At 45.2% G+C, this 21,261-nt stretch overlaps 1 protein-coding gene across 6 annotated transcripts in view; it reads right to left on the bottom strand.

Moving 5' to 3' along the window:
* The window catches only part of VRK1 (VRK serine/threonine kinase 1), a 110,660-nt gene that overhangs the window by 64,173 nt on the left and 25,226 nt on the right, over positions 1-21,261 (bottom strand). Inside the window, exons 1-2 of one of the 6 annotated variants that reach the window (XM_019750663.3) lie at positions 7,039-7,141; positions 1,206-1,313 (exon numbers count right to left, since the gene is read on the bottom strand). The exons of 1 other annotated variant lie outside the window; for it this stretch is intronic. In XM_019750663.3, the coding sequence (XP_019606222.2) occupies positions 1,206-1,281 (76 nt within the window). In that variant the 5' untranslated portion in view covers positions 1,282-1,313; positions 7,039-7,141. Of the gene's footprint in view, positions 1-62; positions 83-154; positions 307-1,205; positions 1,314-7,038; positions 7,193-21,261 lie in introns of those variants that run through there. 4 more of the 6 variants (XM_019750662.3, XM_074326964.2, XM_019750666.3 and 1 more) reach the window with 4 other exon arrangements.

The following is a 21,261-nucleotide window of genomic DNA, read 5'->3' as shown; positions in this document are numbered from 1 at the left end:
ATTAACTTTTCCTCATTAGACCGACTTATCAAGTCTCTGTTTTTATCATTTCAGTTGCTCACCTCTTGGACCCTTTTTAGGCCTGATGAGAAATGTCACCCACACCAACAACGAGCCAATAGCAAGCAGTCTTCTTCCTACATGTTCAACTTACTAAAAGTAGCATTAATATGAAGGAGTCCAAAAGTCCAGCAGAGTTCTCAGCATCCATCACTGAAGACAGTGGCCACAAGTTTGAAATCTGCCATTATTCTTCTAGGAAATACTAGGGACTTAGTATTCTCAAGTGACACTTTTTTTATCTTTCTGGAAAACATACATAACATGAAGTGGTAAGTCAAGGGTCATGGTTATGTAACCAATGAAACTGATTATAACTGTCTAACCAGTGGTTTTCTATACTCGTGAAACTATCCTTCCTTTACTTCCCTCTTCCCCTTCACTTGCATGACTCCCCAAAATAGTCAGTTCTCACTCGTTTTCTCTAGGACCTATCTTTGCTCATGCTATACTCTAAAATGTTTTCTGACTTCCTCTCAATCTATACATACTTTTTTCAAGACTCAAGCCATGTCATACCTTCATAAATCTCCATTAATTTTCACACTTAACTGCTTGCTCATTTCCTATCTTCATTTTGGTATGCAGTTTACAGTGTATGACCAACTGATTTTTTTTTCCTGAAAATCCAGTTTACTTTCCATGTTGTGGACAAATCCAGTCAGTGTGATTAGTTTTTCTGCACGTGTAGTAAATTATCAAAATAAGTTTTCCCACGACTCTTTTCCATCAACTGTGAAAAAGCTGGTCTGACAACACACCCAAATAAAGCTCTTGAAAATCACCTCTTAAAATTTGAAAGAAAACGTGGCAAGTCTTTCCTGTAATATTTACTGAACTACAAATGGCTAAAGAGCAATTTATGTTTTAAAAGTTGACTAGTACAACACCAACTGATTTTTTAAAACGGTACAAAAAATAATTCAATGGAACAAAAGTAATTATTTTCAGCAGACAGTTTTGGAACAGCCGGACAAAGCACATACAAGTCTCATACAAGGACTATGGGCAAAAGGAAAAGAAGACAAAGAACCAAGACCTAAACCTCATGTCCTATGTAAAAATTAACCCAAAACAGATCATAGCTCTAAACGTAAGATATAAAATTATAAAACACTTAGAAGAAAACAGAACATTTTCCTTACCTAGGGTTAGGCAAAGAGTTCTGAGACACGCATGACACCAAAAGCAAGATCCATATATCAATAAGTTGGACCTCATCAAAATCAAAAACTTTTGTGCTGCAAAGGACACTGTAAGAGAATGAAAGACAAACCACAGACTAAGAGAACACATTTACAAATCATACATCTGGCAAAGGACTTGTATTCAGAATATATAAAGGGACACCCTAAACTCAACAAAGAGAAAACAATCCAATTACAAAATAGGCAAAATTTGAACAGACAAGTCAGCAAATAAGATATTTATGGCAAATAAGCCATGAAAAGATGTACAACATCATTAGCCATTGGGGAAATGCAAATTAAAGCCATGATGAGATACCACTATACACCTGAATGGCTAACATAAAAGTACCGCCAACACCAAATGCTGACAAAGACTCGGGGAAACTCTTCTATACGGTGATGATAGGATTGTAAAACAGTATGGCAACACTGGGAAAGTCTGGCAGTTTCTTCAATAAGTTAAACATACACTTACCCTATGACCCAACAGCTGCACTCCTGGGCATTTATCCTAGAAAACTGATGACTTACACTCACACTAAAACCCACACGTGAGTATTCACAGCAGCTTTATTTTTAATGGCCAAAAACTAGAAACCACCCACAGGTCCTTCAATGGGTGAGGGGTTAAATAAAATGTGGCAGAGGCATCAATGGACAAGCACAGCAGAATTATCAAAACTAGGAAACAGACACTGATGTAGCATCAGTAATTAAACTTCTTACTTGAATTTCAGTTTTCACATTCTTTTTGTTTGTATGTAGGTAACTTCCATGGCATTTTTTATCATGTGTAAAAACTCACGTAACCATCACAACTTCAGGATACAGAACTGTTCTATGACCCCGAAGAAACTCCCTCATGCTACCCCTTTAGTTACACCCCACCCCAGCCCTAACCCTGGCAAAAACTAACTGGCTCTCCATTTCTGTCATTTTGTCATTTTGAGAATGCTATAGAAATGCAATGATGCAATCACACAACCTTTCGCAATTGGTGTTTTTTTCACTTAGTACTACCGTGTTTCCCCTAAAATTAGACCTACCCTGAAAACAAGCCCCAGTTAAGATCGTCAGCCAGACGGAAGCATTTAGTACATTATGACGATGTTCCAGAAGATGACATGACTGTATTTGAATAAATGTAGATTGTTGTACATGAAAAAAATAAGACATCCCCTGAAAATATGCCCTAATTGTGTCTTTTGGAGCAAAAATTAGTATGAGACTCAGTCTTATTTTCGGGGAAATACGGTATAAGACCTGGTCTTACTTTGGGGGGGGGGGGGGGACGGGACAGTACATCCTTGAGCTCCATCCAAACTGTTGTAGGTGCCAGTAGTTTGTTCCTTTTTGTTATGAGTGGTGTTTCCTTACACGGCTAGTCCACATCTTACTTAACCATTCACCACTGAAGGACACGTGTTTGTGTCTGGTTTCTGGCTACTATAAACAAAGCCCCATGAGCATCATGCACAGGTCTTAATGTGAACACAAGTTTTTACTCCTCTAGGATAAATGCCCAGGAGTACAATTGCTGGGTCATAAGTTAAATGTATGTGTAACTTTCTAAGAAACTGCCAAACTAATTCCCAGAGGGGCCGTACCACTTGACATTCCTACCAGCAACATGACAGGTAATGTAAATTTGAAAGTCACAATTTCTAAAATATTTTCTAAAATCCTGAAAAAAACAATAACATTAAAACTTAAATGTTATCACCTGACCTTAGCTTTTAAAAATAAAATTTTTAAATGTTTTTACTGATTCCCAAATAATTATTTTTTCACTTCTAACAAAAAATTTATGATATAATCTGTAATGTTGAGTTTCTGTTGCCATATTATATAGTAAACTGCAAAAATTGAAAAAAAGCAACACCCCTAATAGAAACAAGTTTGTTTCTATGTCTTTCAGACACAGTCTATGAAGACTAAAGGTTTAACAGTACTTTCTAACACTTAATGTTGTGAAATGGGATCACAATGGAATTATTACAGGAGTGGCATTAAACAATGACATTTTGTTCAGCTGTTACTTGGTAAAGCAATTTGAGAAAAGCAATTAACCTGAAATATAGCTGTAGTTATCTTAGATCTCTAACTTCATAACTTCATTTTAAATTTTAGGTATAATTGACAATTAGATAACAGTCTCTTTTGGGTTCTTGAAACTAAGAGCCAGGTCTAGAGCAGACATACCTGCCCCACGTGCAAACAGCAGCAAGACTGCCAGTTTGCAAAGAGAAAATGAAATAAACGCATAAGAAGAAACTACAAAGTCCCCAAAAGAGTCAGATGGTGCTGCCCTCGTTCGTAATGACTTCCAGTCCTCAAAATTTTAGTCCCTTGTGGGACCAACCATATTGTTCCAGGTATTGAGCTCCACAAGACAAATGTGTCCTTCTAATAAAGTATGCTATTTGCTTAGAAGTATATGACAGAACATTCCCAAATCTCAAAGTAATAACCTTGCAATTTAATTATATCACTTCCATCTAGTATATCTTCTCACTTAATGTACGTGGCTTACTGATAAACACATTAGTGTGTGTTCAATATTCATCCTAAATATTTGCCAGGGTGAGCAGTATCTCTCTTAATTTTCAAATCCGAGAGTAGTGGTTCCTACCCTATAGGCCGAGACCCAGGGACAAATAGGAGTTACCGCAAGGAATCATCAAAATCCATGTGATCCGTGCACCTACTTGAAGACTAAACAAATAATATGACTCACAAGGCATGTTTCCCAGCTGACAAAGTTGAAGCTGTGGCTAATAAAATTCTTAATAAGTTGACTGAAGAGTATTACTAAAAGTAGTTTCCTGTCAGGATTTATTGGTGAATGTTAAAATCTAACTCCTATTAGGGGAGAAGGGCACACCTCACATCTCTCTAGGCTCTCTAGAGAGCTTTTCCTTTTTAAAGGATTGCCCATACATCATCCAGAACAAGAACAACAGAATGTGCTCGCATTTGAGTGCAAAGATTTAAGACAACATTGGGAGAGACGAAGCGCGTGAAATTGCTTCAAAACAGTCACCTCAGAATGCTAGGTACTTAGATATCATCCAGGAGCCAAGGGCACAGCCCTATAATGGCAAGTGGGTACATATTCACAGGGACCAAATAGCTACACGGAGTACAAACACAGCTTGGTTACACCATCTGGCTACGGGCTGTCAGGACTCTATCACCTTTCTAAATTAATCTTACATTCTTATTAAAAATTCCATATTTGCTATATTTTATCAACAACAGTGTACTTTTTCAAGTCTGTCCTATACATTTGTTGACTTCTTGTGTACTGGATGCTAGAGAACTAAAGTCAAAAAGAATGACCTCTATTTAAAACAAAGAAAACTTGCTTCACCAGAACACTACAATAGCAAGAATAGACTGTCCCTAACAGCTCCTGACATATAGCAGTCATGTGATATCTGGTAAATGAGTCCATTTCTGCTCATTCTGAAAAAAACCTCAGCAAGCATGTAAAATATCCCACCGGTCTGACAAATATTCTCCAGTCCTATTCAGTTACCAATCCATTCTCAAAACCCATCAAGACCAATTTTAATGAAAGCCTCACCCCCACACACAAAGAGGCAGAATTTAATTCCCATTAGGTTCATGCCTGGTATATACAGATATCAGCATTTGCCCATTTGTACAAATTCAGGAGTCACCCTTCATTTGATACAAGGTAAACTGTAAAGCTGTGCTTCATGTTCAGTAAATTTTATTTTTCAAATCAAAATTCTATTCAAAGTACATTATACCTTAGTAGGGATGGCTTTAAGAAAAAAATATAGTTGTCAAAACAATCTTGTTTTTTCTTTTCTAGACATCTGGGACATTCATTTATATATTCATTATTATTTCGCATTAGTTCTCAAAAATAGCTGGCCTATTTAAGAAATTTAATTTTAGCGTGTCAGCATTTTGAATGCATTACTGTTACTTTTAAAATATACACTTGCATCCTGGAATAAAACTTAGCATAAGCTTTGCCTGTAACCATTTCCTGGGGAACCTACTAACTTACTATATGCCAGGTTCTATCCTTGACACATTATTCCCTTGTATCATTTGTTTAACAAATATCGTCTCATAAGTTTTACAGCACTTAACATAAGAAGCCATTACACTATCAACTTGAAACTATTTGTCCTAGATACTAGTACTAAATTGATAGGAATGCTTAATACAAGTTTACTGTTATTAAAGTTGTTCTACTGTATTAACACAGAACCTGATCAGCAATGTTGAAATGCAGAGCAGACCATCTGTGGTAACTTCAGCAGCGAGAGCTCGTATTGACTCCTTAAGTTACATGCGCTTCTCTAGGTAGCAGGTGAACATAACCTTATCTACCCAGAAACTTAATTCCAATTACTACGTGCCATTTTGAACAATACAAATATAATCTGGATAAAATGATTACATAAAGAACACTTCCTTCCCTCTGAAATTACTTGAAAATTGTTGATTAAATTCTCCCCCAAAGTATCAAGCTCAGCACGTCATAAAAAGTAAGGTGTCTATTCTGAACCCTTAACAACAAACACTGCTCTACATTTTTCTTTTGCAAATTTCATACTCAACAGATGGGCAATTCCAATTAAAAAAAAAAAAAAAGAAAAGAAAACGAAAGACGTTCTTCAACAGTTCCCTAAAAGCACCACCCTCCCAACAGCAAAACTGGTATTCCCAAGTTGTTCCCAAAAAGGAGATGGGGAGGGAAAGAGCCTCCACAAAGAAAGACAAAAATGGGTGACTTGATAGAAAAGTTAGAAAAATGGAAGGCCTCAAAAGGCACTTGTCCCCGTTCCCTCTTTCTCTCTCTCTCTGTCTCAACACACCGACTCGGTTGCTGTTTGTCGCATTTAACTCAATTACCCAAAAGTTTTCAGACCAAAGCCAAACACTATTCCTTGCCCTTAAATACAGCTGTATCCTGGGTGGTGAACACACAATGGGGTTTATAGATGATGTATTACAGAATTGTACACCTGAAATCTATGTAATTTTACTAACTGTCACCCGATAAATTTTTTTTTTAAAAATGCAGCTGTGTCAGGAAAGGGTGCCCCCCTGCCATCTAAGGAAACGGGAGCAGCAGAGCAGGAACTGGGGGAGGCACACGCCAAACCCCGTGTAAAACTCCGCACGGAGCCCTGCCGCCCACAGCAGACCCGTCAGCGCCAGCTCGCACCGGCCGCACCGGGACGGGACCGGGACGTCAAGGGGCGGTGCTGGAAGCTGTCCTCAGGGGACGGGCTCCTTCTCCGCTCAGGTCTCAAGGCAAACGCCACCTCCTCCGGGACGCCCGACCTCACGCCCACCGCCCTGGCCCACAGTCGCCTGCCCTTGTTTTAAGGAAGCTTTTCAGTGTTTGAAAAGTATCCTATTTGCTTCTATTCTGTTTCCCCCTCCACAATGGCAGCTCCATGCCACCGGAGGGACCTTCGTCGGTCCAGGCTGGCACAGACCCCACCTCAGCCCTGGCCCTGACCCACCAGGATGCCGTGCAAGGCTGGCCGCGCCACGACGCCGTCGGGGACGTGGAACTAAGCCTGGGGCCGGCCCGGCCCTCGCAGGCAGCCCGGGGCCACAGGGGGGCCTGAGAGAGACGAGGATGGAGGGAAGGCCCGCACCGCCCGCAGTCCCCGGTGCCACCCGAGGTCACGGCCGCCCGGCCTCTCGGCCTCTCCAGCCCACCGCCGCCCCCTGCGCGGCCCCCGCTCGGCGCCCGAACGCGCGGACCGCGCCACTCGCAGACCCCTACCCCGAGCCGCAGACCCGTCGCCTTCTCCTCAGTACGAACTTCCCGCCGCTTTCTCCAACTCGCAACTCCGCAGCAGCGCAGTCTCCGTCCCACCCCGCAGTATGAGGCCTCCCCATTGGCTCGGGGACCAGTGGGAGAGGCGGGGCGAGCGGGAACGCCGCGGAAATCGGGCCCCGGCTGCCGCCCCAGGAATGCCGGGAGCCGTGGGCCGGCACGCCCGCTGCATGCTGGGAAATGAAGTCTTATGCACGAAGTAGCCTCCCAGTCCTTCTGGCCCCGTGGGCTTCTGAGAAATGTGGTTCAAAGCTTCTGATTCAGCGCTTCTTCTGCTCAGGTGCTGTACCCCTCAATGCCATACGAACCGAAATAGTTCCTGCCAATGTTCACAGTGGCTGGATTTAGTAAACCAGTGTGTTGACAACGGGTTGGGTGTAAAAGAAGTCCTAGGTTCCCATTGGCTGAATGTCTCCTCTGTCTACGTGAACTTGTGTTTCCCCACCTTCTGGTCCACCACCCTGGAATGCTTCTCCCACAGCAGCTTGGTTCAGTATTCTGTGTCTTGGCTCTGGAAGCAAACAGCCCCCAGCTCAAATTTTAGCTCTTCCACTTTGTAGCTTTGTGACCTAAGTGCTTTAACGTGAGTCTCAGTTTCCTGTTTCTACAGGATTAAATGAGATAATCTACAGAGAGTACTTTGTACATAGTACTAGGTGCTCAATAAGTAGTAGATAATATTAATATTATTCAGGCCACCCTTTGCCATGTGCCTAAGCCTACCTGTCTTTCAAAGCCTATTTCAATGTCCACCTAACCTTCTTAGTATTTCATCTGTAATTCTCTTATGCCACAGTTCGCGTTCTACTTACAATCAGTTGTCTTTAAGCCTCCAACACCTATGAGACTGTGAGCTTAATGTGGACGGGGACACTGTTCTAGGTCAAAAATCACCAAAGCTATAGGCAGAGGGAGATTTACAATGAAGCTAATAAAACAAAAGCTTCAGAGCCTCATTTGAACAGACAGGTCCCTCCTAAAGCCCTGGGAAGGGCCTTAACAATGTTTTACATTGTTTTTTGGTTTTTTTATTTGCCTTGTAAGATTTTTTTGTATAATTTTCTTAAAGCAGACCTCCAAAATAGTGTGAGCTTTAGTCCCCAGAAAACCTGGAGTTACTCTGTCCATTGGACAGTGCAATATTGCACAGGATGACTTACATTTGCCCCTCCAGATACCCTCACCTGCCCCAGATACTTCTCCAGCCTACCGTCGGCCCTAGGAGGCTGAGCTGTATAAACCACTTCAACGTTCCTATGCCCCTGGCTTCTGTTGGATTTAGCCAGTGGAGGACCCCACAGAGTACTGGAAGGAAAGGCAAAGTTTCTGGGTCCTTGTTGTCAAGGTCACCTCCAGTTGACTGTTTTCCTTAGCGGAAGTCCACTGCTCCCTGGCTCTCCCCTCCAACTTGTGGTAACAACTTCCTCCCTTTGTGCCTCAGATCTGCAGATGAAAACGCCGGGGTCTGCTGCTAAACCACAAGTTCCTGCTCCATTCCCAAGTTCCTGTTTCCACCCCCACACCTTTGCTCGTAGTCTCACTGTACAGAAACCCTTCTCAAATGATCCTATTCCAAGTGTGTCATCTGCTTCCTATAGAGACCCTGACAGAAACCCATGAACAAGGTGAGCACTCGATGAGCATTTGTCGGCAAAGAGGCCTTAAGATTCACACATCTTCTGGGTGTGGGATTCCCCAGCAAGACTCGGTGGCCAGAATCCACTGAGAGAGACATTCTACACACAGACGCATGCACACACATGCACAGCCACACATACGCTAAGAAGACTTGGACCAGAGCTTATCTGTCACACTGCGACCATGTTCCCCTAACTTCACCACACACGTGCAGAAGGACTACCTCTGCTCTCACGCTGGGTTTGCAATTGGCTGGCCTTAGAGCACAGTTACATCAGCAACAGTGCGTGGAGTGTTCCAAGGTGAGAATGGAATGTGTTTATTCTGGAGCCCTTGGCTCCCTCACCCTCCGTTGAATGGCTTACTGTGAAACACCACTCAAATGCAGCTATGTTCCAAGGCAGTTGCCAACACTCCCAATATCATCCACACATGATGAAATGTCCTACCAGTGCAGAGCGTGGCAGGACACCAGTCCAAGCTGCCATCACGGAGACAGCATGTCTGAAAGGCTGTAGGTAGGGATACAACTCTGGGACATAGGAGAAGGCCCTCGGTGAATTCTGATGAGTTGATAGCTTGGTATCAAGGTCAGGGTTGTGCAGAAGATCCACCGGTGAGGACTTGCTGTGGCTGGGCTGTATATCTTAAGAATTGAACTAGGGAGGACAAAGTCATGAATATAGTCCTGCCATATATTCAAAAATATCGCTACAGTCCAAGCAGATGCTTCCTGAGCACCTACAGTGATCCAGGGATTGGGCTAAACTCTGGGGACTCTGGGATTCTGGTTTACCTAATGCTCAAGGGGGCCCTACTATGTGTTAGGCCCTGTGCTGTTTCACATATGTTATCTCAGTTCTTAAAGAGGAAAAAAGAAATCTCAAAGAGTTTAAATGATACCAGGCCCCCTGAATCTACCTTCTAAATGTGTTTTTACAGCCCCTTTATGCACAACCTCAGTACATGAGGAAATTTCGTATGAGGAAATAATTTCAGTGCTGTGATAGAGATTTGTAAATGCTGTCATAATCAGGTAATGAGATCTCTGGCTGACAGATCATCGTGGATCAAGCAGGGTGACCCACGAGTGGGTTCAACCCAATGAATAAAAATTTCCAGCTGCCTAGCAAGGACAGACCAGCTAAAAATCTATATACGTGGGATCTGTATTGATTTGCCAGATATTCAGGCCCCAGAGTGCCCTTTTTAATTTCCAGGAGCCCCTCCAACCCTGGCAACCCTGGCACAGAAAGGTCACAATAGTACAGGACAGTTTGGAATAGGATGGGGGAGGTTGGTATAGGCTATACCATGGCAGAAACCAGTCTGTAATGTTCCGACATGATAGCCACTAGCAAAAAAACACCGCCCTGGCAGGCTTCCCAGCAGACGCTGGCTCGACGCATGCCTCAGTGTACCAGTCCATGTCTTTGCTCTTTTCATCTGTAGAATGGGAATGTGCTGGCCCAACCAGTTCTCTGCCTCCCCGGGCTGATGGGAGGTAGACAAGGTAATGTGTGAGAAGAACTTTGATCTACCTGGAACAAAGTTGCTAGGGTGGCATTACTCAGTGCGGGCCACCTAACAACAACCCGAGGAAATATTACCTCCTGGGAGGAGGGAAAAGGGAGAGGGATGGGAGCAGAATGTGTTCTGGGGCCTTCTGAGGACCCTGCTCCTGGTTTCTACTCCATCCCCTTTTCATGCCCCAACGGATCCCAGGTGCCCACTTATGTCCACTTTTAGGAAGGACGTTTGAGCATCTACCATGTGCTAGTCAGTGTCCCTAAAAGACTTATAATCCTGTGACAGAGACAGACATATCCACAAATTCTAGTAACTATGATTTTTGTGAGCACTTACTTTGTGCTGAGAAAACCATGTAACCCTGAGAGGTAGGTAATATGACTCCCAGTGTCCAGATGAGGAGACAGAGCCCCAGAAAAATAAACTGATTTGCTCAAGGTCACAATGCTAGTGACCCACAGAGCTGTCTGACTCCCTACCCATCCGGGTATCAGTCACAGCTGCTGACACTGGAAAAAGTAACGAGATAAGAGCCTCCGGGTGGCACAGACTGGCCGGTGCGGATGCAGGAAGAAGAGCAAGTTGTTCTGCCAGGCTTGTCAGACAAGGTAACCCTGACTCACTCACTCTGCTGAATGACTCTTGTGACTCCCACAGTAATAGCGATGGCTTCTTTTGGATTTAATGACAGTCATTAATGATCATAGGTTATTCTGAGGTCCGAAGTAGATGCACATTTAAAAGTCTTGGGAAATTGTTTCCTCCTCCTCCTCTTCTTCATCCCGATAATGATGACAACATTGATGATGGTGATGCTGCTGAGGGTGATGCCAGTTCCCATTTATTAAGTTTTAAGCATTTTCCAGGAATTGTGCTAATAATTTACAAATAACATTTGAAGAAATCTTCACAATAACACTTGAACTTTTATATTATCCCTTTCCCCATTGCAGAGATAAGGAAACTGGAACTCAGAGAGGGTAAGTATCCAGCTCATGGTCACACAGCCAGTGAAGTGATTCCATTGGGCTTTAAGCCAAGGTTTTGATTGACTCGGAAGACCAAACGTTTAACCACTCTCCGTGCAGTGCACCAACCATTCATCATTTCATGTGTTTTTATCTCCTGAGCAGTTTTTTCAAGATGCCACAGTTATTTGTCTTCCCCAAGTTTTGAGAGATTGATGGTACAGAAAATTTTAATCTGTGCACCTCCAAGAATGACTGAATTGTTTCACAGTGTGCTGGTGAAACTCTCTGAGCTCAGGATGATTATGAGCTGTCTGTGGAGGGATTGCTCTCTGCCCACTTGTCCAGAGACGTGGCAGATACGGTCTACTGATATTCAGCGCACATTTCTACCCCTTTCTACTCTCCCTTCCTACTGCAGAGGCCACCTAGCTAACCCCCACGTTTCCCAGACACCCTAGCACTTAGGGCTCTGGATGCAAATGAGGTTCCAGCAGTTAGATTCCTCAAGAAAGATGTGCAGGGCGAAGTGAGGTGTCGACACAGTCTTAGAGCCTTGGGATTTTTTTGCAGCAGTGTCAGAAGGCAACTGCGTTGGTGGCAGTCGCAGCTCCCTGCTCCCTGGGTGGCAGGGACAGTGGGAGTTTGTGGAGTAAAGAATTTAACCTTGCCCCAGACAGCAGAGCTCTGGCCTTTGTCCTCAGCTTCTGGGAGGTGATCTCTAAGACCTTGGAATGTCACACCTAATAGGAGCATCTTTGTCCAGGAGCCTTGGGTCACCAATAGGATTTAGGGTGGGGGCTGTTTATGACAGAAGAAAACTGCAATTCATGGTGGGTGCTTTGGGTCACACAGCGTCAGCCAACCTCTGGCGGAACTAGAGGCTGAGATCAGGCAATTAGCTATCAATCATACCCTTGTGATGATGGAGCCCCAATAAAAACTCTGCACACTGATGCTTAGGTGCTGGGTTGGCAACACTCCACACATATTGTCACACGTTGCTACTGGGCAAGTAATGCTCTCGTAACTCCACAGGGAGCGGATAACTGAAGCTCCACATTGGGAACCCTTCTGGCCTCTGCTTCTGCTATTAGCCAGTTTCAACCAGTATCCTTTCCCCACAATAAACCACACCGATGTGTGTAACACTTTCAGTGAATTCTGTGAGCCCTTTTCGTGAATTATCAAAACTGAGGGTGGTTTGGGGACCCGCCCCACCCCCCAAACGTGCAATTGGTGTCAGAAGTGAGGATGGTGGACTACGTTCCCTCAACTGCACAGCTAGCAAACACTCTCAGTGTCCCTAGACTAAATGCTCTAGTCCTCTGGTCGTAATGGCATTCTCCTCCTTCTTCTCCTTGATTGTGGCCGAGCTCGTGGCTTCCCAGCAGGGCAGTTCTGCCACCAGCCCTTCAGCAATTTTATGAGTACTTACCTGTCTGTATTAAAGTCCTTTGTGCTTAAAATACCTAGAATGGTTATTGTGTGCTGGGTTAAACTAACTAATACAAAAGAGGAGCTCGCCCTGATAAATGACATAGCTTATCGATTCTAACACGCAAGCTGCCATGTGGGAGACCCTGCTCGCTGCGCCATTTGTCGTGCAGGGTGGCCTGCCGGATCTTGGTCCTGCTCCCCACATAAGAACACAGGATATGGTGAGGCCAAAAAGGAACACCCACGGAGCCATAGGTAGGGGAGTCATACCACTATATTCTCGCTGGCGGCATCCACCTCTCTGCAATCCGCTCTTGCCAGCCCAGCCACCATCTTCTTGCCAGCCCCCCTTTTCCTGTTAGCGTAGCCACAGCAGTTATGTTAGTGACCAATGGCTCACTGGTTACAGTTGACGGCCAACTAGCCACAGCTGATGGCCATCCAATCACAGTTGATGGCCGTTTACTACCCGAGTGAGCACCTTTCCACATGAGGCCAAGAGCCTGGAAACTGCACTCCTGGCTCTGTCCCCACACAAGTGTTTCACATTTTAATGTCTCTGAAATTCAGATATGTCTTGCAATCAATGCCAGTTGTAATTAGCAGTGATTTTATTTTTTTCTTTATTAGTCACACAAACAATAGTGGGATATCTTACAATGGCTGGAATCTTAGATTTGATTAAACTCTAGGACACCTGGTTCTTGCTTCATTAGAACGTCTCTCCAGGTCACCTCCCCTCTTCATTCCACTTCCTACATGTCACAGTGGATCTGACACTCCCAAACTCCCAAGGGCCTGGACCTTTCCTCTTTTCTCCCACTCCACGCGTTTTGAAAGTGAGGAAAAACATCCTTAGAGAAAGAGAAGTAGTGTGGTGATAAGATAGGGGCATGTGTTTTGTGAAGGAGACACACCTGAGTCTGGAACCTCCCTGTGCTCTTTAACTGCTGTGGAATCTTTCAGAAATTATTAACCTCACTGAGACTCCCTCCTTATCTGTATATGCTAGTATGTGTTGGGATTAAATGGGACAGCATGTGAAAAGTTCTTGGTCCTTAACAGGCACTCAAGAAAGGTCATTTCCTCCTCCATCTGCTCATCTCTGTCTTATTTTCCTCCTTCTGAACATCGAGAGGTCCACCTCTCATGCTGCTCCATCTCCAGAAGCCAAGCTTTGAGCAGCTGTTATCACTTATTGTCAGTGGTTAGCCACAGTTTCAGGTCAAATATACATACATGTTCACAGCTGCCAAGTTGCAAAGGAGGAAAGGAAGGACAGCTTTTTCCAAAAACAAAAGCAAATTGTTGCTTTTATTTTTGCAACCATCCAACTCTTGTTATGTTTTGATTTCAGGGCTGCTCCAAGATTCTGGGACAAAAGGCACTATATATAAGCATTATTATGAGACTCAAAGGGGCTGTGAGCAAAACAAAACCCTTTTCTCACAAGAGAATTGAAGAGACTTGTTGCCAAATATAGTCACTGCCTGGAAAATACATTTTCCTTTTTTTCCACACATCACCACCATCACCACCACCTTGCTTTAAACCCATAGCCACCAATTAATCCAATGGAAAATATTTTTAAATTGACATATTTCAGCAGTTAGCTTGTGCCAGGCATGGTCCTAAGCACTTTATATCTAGCATCTCATTTGGTTTTCTCAGCAAGTCTGTGAAGTAGGTACATGTTTACCCTACCTTATGGGGGAGGGAATTGAGTCTCAGAGAACTTAGGCCACTAGCCCCAAGTCATAAGCTAATAAGTGGTGGAGCCAGGATTTGAACTCAGCTGTACTGTGTCAGTGATTACGCTCTGCTTTGTATCAAAAGGGATACAGGAAAACAATGAAAAGTGGCACATGGCCCCTGATATTCAGAAATCTGGGATCTGATCACTGAGGTAAGTGTCAAGCTCAAGTGTGGGAGAAATCTTAATGAGCAAGGCTTCTCTGAGAAGACAGCATGAAGGGCGCTATATTGTGTTAGTAAATTACTTCATGCCCCTCTTCCTCCTCCACTGATTTCTCTGTACCCTGCGGTGTCTCCCCAGTTCTGGCAATAAGGACATCCCAGCAGCTTCCCTCAGAGGAGGAATGCCATGGGGAGGATGCAAACCAGAGAGCAAGATGGCAAGTCTTAGCTTTTGAATTTTAAAATACACCTTTGAAACTCAAGGCAGAAGCCATATGATTCAGAGAAGTTTTTTTGAGTTTCAAAAGCTTGAGCTTTTGAGTATTGAAGGTCAAGGTCATAGAGGAAAAGCCAGAGCATAGCCAAAGTTTCAGCAGATCGCTGTCTAAACCAAGACTGAGAGTGGGGGAAGGGGAGATGTCATGCAGGGTGGCCTGCGGGGGCTCAGCTCCCGCTCCCCACTTAAGAACGCAGGACGTGGTGAGGCCAAAAAGGAACACCCACGGAGCCACAGACAGGGAAGTCATCCACTATAGTCTCGCTGGCAGCTGGGTTGGAGACCCAGGAAGCAGGAGCCACAAGATCCACAACCTGCCGTCCACTTCTCTCTGCCAACCCACCTCACTTGCTAGCTGCAATCCGCCTTGCTAACTGCAATCCGCGCTTGCCAGCTCAGCCACCATCTTCTTGCTTGCCCCCATTTGCTGCTAGCGTAGTCACGGCAGTTATATTAGTGACCAATGGCTCACTGGTTACAGCTGACAGCCAACTGGCCACAGCTGATGACCATTCAATCACAGTTGATGGCCATTTACTACCTGAGCCAGCACCTTTCCACATGAGGCCGAGAGCCTGGAAACTGCTCTCTGGGATTCTGTCCCCACACAGCGTATGGGATCTCACCTAGTCTCCCAGGCTCTGGGCTGCTTGCTCGGTTTCCACAGTGTTATGGGCTGAATTGTGTTCCCCACCGTCCCCCGCAAGTTCAAAGTTGCTATGTTGAAGTCCTAACCCCCAGTACCTCAGAATGTGACTATATTACAGACAGGGTCTTTCCAGAGGAGAGCAAGTTTCAGTGAGGCTGTTCAGGTGGGTCTTAACCCCGTCTGACTGGTGTCCTCCTAAGAAGAGGAAGCCAGGACACAGACACACACCAGAGGGAAGACCCTGTGAAGATGCAGGGAGAAGATGGCCATCGACAAGCCAAAGAGAGAGGCCTCAGAAGAAACCAAGCTTGCCAACACTTTGATCCTGGACTTTCAGAGAAAATGAATTTCGGCTGTTGAAGCCCCCCAGTCTGTGGTATTTTGTCACGGCACCCCCAGCAATCGAATACATGATGACCAGAACTTAGCGCCCCAGAGCTGCGTGGCTCTCATGTCAGCCACCCCCACCCCCAGAGTCTGCCCCCCACCCCCTCCTGCGCAGCTTAGCGCTCTGTCTCCACCCACGTCTAGGACACACCAACATTTTGCAGCCGTCTGGCTGTGTACCAGGCCAGGAGCCCTTTCTTTTTCTGTCCCTCCGTTCAGAGGACAACTCCTGTGAGGCGAAAGGTAACCTCAGGGAGAGATGTTGCTGCAACTGTACTTTAAAATGTTTACTAGATGGACAGAATCCCTAGAAAACAGCAAAGGGGACAGGAATGAAACTATGTGACACTTCTGTGATCAGAGGCCTTGGGAGGATGTGGACTCATTTCATCCTCACTATGAAGCCTAAAAGGCAGGCATGATTATCACCGCCCAGCAGGTAAGAACCAGGATCTCCACCTGTGGTCGTGGCTACTCAGTGACAGAATGGAGCTTCCTACCCGGGGCTCCAAAGCCATCGCAATGCCACACTGCCTACTAAAACTAGATACGTTGACATTTTTTTCCTCTTTGTCTGCATCGGTGTCTCTGGCTAACACCTTGAGAAAGAATGACTAATCAGCAAGTTATAAATTATACTCAAGTCAAGCAAACAAGCCAAGAGTTTTGCCTCTAACAGGTGTGGCTTGATGGCAGACCATTAGTGACCATTATTACAAAAAAACAAACAAAAAGTAAAACCCAGGCTGCAATTCACCAGTATGTGTGAATTTCTCAGGATTTACATTTCACACCAGGGAGCTGAGCTCAGCCAATATTTTCATAAGCCAGCACCTGTGATAGAGGTATAAAGCATGATTTACTGAAGTAACATTTATCCTTGGAAATTAGAATATAAACCAAAGGCTAATTTGTGAACTTGCTCATTCTTTCTACTTACTGTCACTGGTCTTAGCACAGAGATAAGGCCACAGGTGTTTCAACATGAGTCGAGCAGCTTTAAGAGGATTCAGGACACATCGCCTGGTCCTGCAATGCAAAGGTTTACTGAGCACCTACTTTGCCCTAGGTGCTGTGCTGTTTTCAGGGAGGAGAGAAGATTGCTGTCCCTAAGAGGACACATTTTCCTGGGACAGATGGACCCACAGTGACAGATACAGGATGGGGATAGTTGCATTATGGGAGGGGACTCATGTTTCCACCCTCAAGTTCCCCTTGGAAAATTCCATTCCACACCCCAGGAGAGCCCTTCTCCCATTCCTCCCCAATAAGAAGTGACTTGTCAGATTGGTAAGACTGGGAGAAAGAACTCAGCATGTGGCTGAGTGTCTGTCTGTCTGTCTGTCTGTCTCTTTCTCTCTCTCTCTGATCTGCCTACCTATCCCTACCTTCGAGGAGTAAGAAAACTCAGGGAAAGACCAGTCCTACCTTCCTGACTCAGGTCTGGAAGCACATAATGCTCCGTCAGCTCCGGGCTGCGTGGCAGAGACACACACACCACAGCACCTTCCATGTGGCTGCGGGTGGCTTGGCTGAGGGGCGTCAGGTTTCGGTCTGAGGCCAAAGTCTAAGGAAGCCCATTGGGCCACAGGTCAAGCCACGTTCTCCAGTCCAGCTTCACCAACAATCAAGCTGACATTTGGATATTCATCTGTTTGAGTCTATGTCTACTATTTCAATTTATTTCCAAACTCAGAGGAAAGGGGATAGAGTGTTAGTTACTTGAGTTCCTAAACCCCTATAGCTGTGACAGAGGGGAGTAGGAGAAGATGAAGGAGCAAAACGAACAAACAAACAAAACAAAAAAAAGAGGAGAGACCTAACTGGGAAACTGGGCAGCTGCTGGGTAAGGCTGGACCCAACATCCAATGTCATTGAACTTCTAAAGGATGGGTGGATGTGAGTCAAGCACACGAGTGGGAAGGGCACTGCCGCCGCCAGGAGAAAGACACATGCAAAGGCATGGAACGTGGAAGCTGCTTGATGCTTTTGAGAAATTGTAAAAAGCTACCCTTGTCTCTGATCCTCCCTGGATAGCACTGTCCCCAGCTGTGGCCCCTCGCTCTGTATCTTTGTCTATGACTACAGTCTTTGTTTCCCCATCTCCTTCTGACCCTCTCTTCGACCTCTCCAATGTGCCATCTGTCTCCTTCAGGCCACCAAAAGCATTCTTGCTCTGGTCACCAGTGACCATGTGTTACTGGTTACAATGACCACTGTTCCATTCTTATCTTACCGGCCTCGTCACAGCATTCAACCCCGTTACCCAGTCTCTTCTCCTTAAAGCACGTTCCACTCTCGGCCTCTGCCCTCATTTCCGTTTCCTTTTCTGAAAGCTCTTCTGCAGTGTCTTTCACTGGCACTTAGTCTTCGGCTCCAACTTCTGAGTCTTCAAGACCCCATTCTCTGTCTTTATGCTCAAGGTTTCAGAGGGTGGAGATAAAAACCTGGGAATCATCAGCACAGAGTTGGTTTGTTAGAAATGAGAATGAATTCTCCATGGGAACAAATGGACTAGCCTAAAGAGTGAGTGTAGATTAAAAAAAAAAAAAATCAGACCGTTCCAGTGGTGATGGTGGAGTAGCTCATATCATACTAACCTCCCACTGGACAGTAGCCAAAAGCAGGCAGAAACAAAGGGGATTTGCCCTTGAAAGAAGGAGCCACACTGCAGGAGATCCACGTTTACCCTACTTTTCCACTGAGGACACTTCCCAGTCCACTTGCAATGGGGTGCTAGAACCCAAGAAGAAAGTCCCACTCTTAAACCCTGAGGAGCCAGAGGCTGGAGCAGGAAAGGCCAGAGCAACTGGGAATTGAGGAGGGGAGGTCACAGGACAGAGCCCCAGGGGCAGCCCTAAAGCCTCATATAAACACCCTTGCAACCCTTGGCCAATTAATAAATTACACCGGCATGAGCAAGACTAAACAGCCCAAGAGGAAAACAACTGGAAGGCTGAAAGAGCAGGCAGAGACCTTAGCCACTACCTCTCGCGGGGAGACTGTTGGAGTTTGAGCCTTACCTAACAACGTGGAGGAGCTAGAGCAACACTTCAGGCTGGAACCCAAAAAAGACCAAGATTAAGAAGAAAGGCTACGTCCGAGGACTGGGGAACTAAGAAGGGAGGCCCAGTGAGGTCAGTAGCTGGTCTTAGGCACCCACCTAATGAGTGGCAGGACTGGGATTCAAACCCAAGGGTGCTGGCTCCAGAGCCCATGCCTTCAAGCACTGCATTCAGCACCTCTCTCTCAGCACCCTGCATCCTTCGTTTAAAGCACTCATCACCAAATTCAACACCCAATGTCATTGCACATTCAACTGTTTGTCTCCTGCACTAGACTGAAAATCCCTAAGAGCAGAGGGCTTGCACAGTGCCTGGCGCGCCGTCCAATAAATATGTTGAATGAAGAAATGACTGGTTTGGGATGGCTGACTCACCAAAGCCTAAGCGTGTGTAATGTATGAATATATTTTTATTAGGAAAGACATATGATTAAAAATGCATTCCTGCCATATAATTTCACCACCACCCCCCTTGTGATCCTGGAGTGAATTAAATCACCAATAATCACTCTGGTTTGTGGCTGGGTTTATTTGTATGTATCTGTCACTGACTATTTTTAAGCACGATCAGGAATTTCTAAGTGTAATATAAATGACTCAGTATTTTGATTAATCAGCTCAGTAGGGAAAATTTCCATGGGTAATCAGACTGAACATAAAGATAGGGCTCATGCTGAGAATGAATGGAGGGGAGGGGAAAGAGGGAGAGAGGCAGACAGAGATAAGAATTTTTTTTGTACTCAGGCAGTTTGAGTCAATGCTACAGAACTTAGAAAGTTTCGGGTTTATCATAAACTGAAGTTGGCAGCTGCATTCGTTTCCTGTGGCTGCCACAACAAATTATCACACACTTGGTGACTTAAAAGAACAGACATTTATTCTCTCCCAGTTCTGAAGGCCAGAAGTCCAAAATCAAAGTGTCAGCAGGGTCCCACTCCCTCCAAAGGCTCTACAGGAGAACCCTTCCTGGCCTCGTCCAGCTCCTGGCGGCCGCAGGCTTCTGGCAGCATCGCTCAAACCTCTGCATCCATCTTCACGTGGCCTTCTTCCTGTGTGCATCGAATCTCCCTCTTTTTTCGCTTTTAAGAACACCAGTCACTGGATTTAAGGTCCACCCTAAGTCCAGAATGATCTCATCTCAAAATCTTTAACATCTGCAAAGAGACCCTATTTCCAAGTAAGGTCACAGTAACAGCTATGGCGGTTAGGCCTTGGACAAAGCTTTTTGGAGACAATAGTTCAAACCACTACAGCAGACGTGGCCGATATGGCCGATGTTGCTGCCATAATTCCCTGTAATGGAATTAAGAGAAGCTGTGTTGACAATTTCCCAAGGACCCCAGGTGTCTCCTGTTGCTACATGCCACCCCACCCCCACCCCACAATTGGAGCCGCCCTGGCCAAAGCACAACCAACCTGCGAGGTCCCCACTCTTCAGAGAAGGAAAGAGAGGCCTGAAAAGGTTTTACACTTGCTCAAGGTCATGTACATGGAGGCGTCAAGGCTTGAACCCAGGTGTGTCTTCTCCAAAGCCAGGGAAACACACTACCGGAAACACTCCCATTGTGAGAGAGCCACTGTATTCTTTAAACTCATTTGTTAAAATACAAACACTTCCTAAGAGAGGTTACCCAAGCCTTCATGGAAACCCAGATTGTACAAGAATGTATTAGATCTTCTTCTAGAACACAAGAGATCCCAGGGATATGCATGTGGGGAGAGAAGCAAAGATTGATACAACGGTAGATTGACAAATTGAGAAACTGATGCACAGAGACGTTAAAACTTGACCAAGAGTACCTAGCAAATCAGTAGCACATAATCAGAACTGTGCATAACGAAACTTGAAAGGCATCGGCCAACTTGAAATATCCCAAACTGGCTGTGCCAAAGGGTTGCTGTCAGTAGAAGCAATTTGAAATAGCAAAGCCCTCTCCAGACTCTGCGAAGAGGCTCCCCAGAGTAACCCTCCCCAGGAGGCCTCCCTAGCTGCAAAGAGGAGAGTGACAGAGCATGGAGCTGAGGGTAAGAGACTTGAGCTTTTAGGAGCAGGCCTGCTACTAAAGACTCAAGTGATCTTGAGCAAGTCACTTCTCCCCTCTGAACGTCAGTCTCCTTAACTTGGACTTTCTAATCTCAAAAGTGCCTGTAGCACTCCGTTTCTACAGCTTGGGCCAGCTAGGTCTTTTCACGCCTCAAAAGGACATTGTTGCCTCCTTTCCCGCTTCCACTACCAGCAGCTCCCCACTATTCCAACAGGAACCATCCTCCATAAATTTCCCTCTACAGCTGGAATGGG

Source organism: Rhinolophus sinicus, chromosome 3, assembly GCF_057876585.1.
Source record: "Rhinolophus sinicus isolate RSI-liver-muscle chromosome 3, RSI-T2T, whole genome shotgun sequence".
Classification (NCBI taxonomy): Eukaryota; Metazoa; Chordata; class Mammalia; order Chiroptera; family Rhinolophidae; genus Rhinolophus; species Rhinolophus sinicus.
Note: the sequence above shows the minus strand (reverse complement) of the source record. Positions and strands in the feature narration are given on the sequence as shown.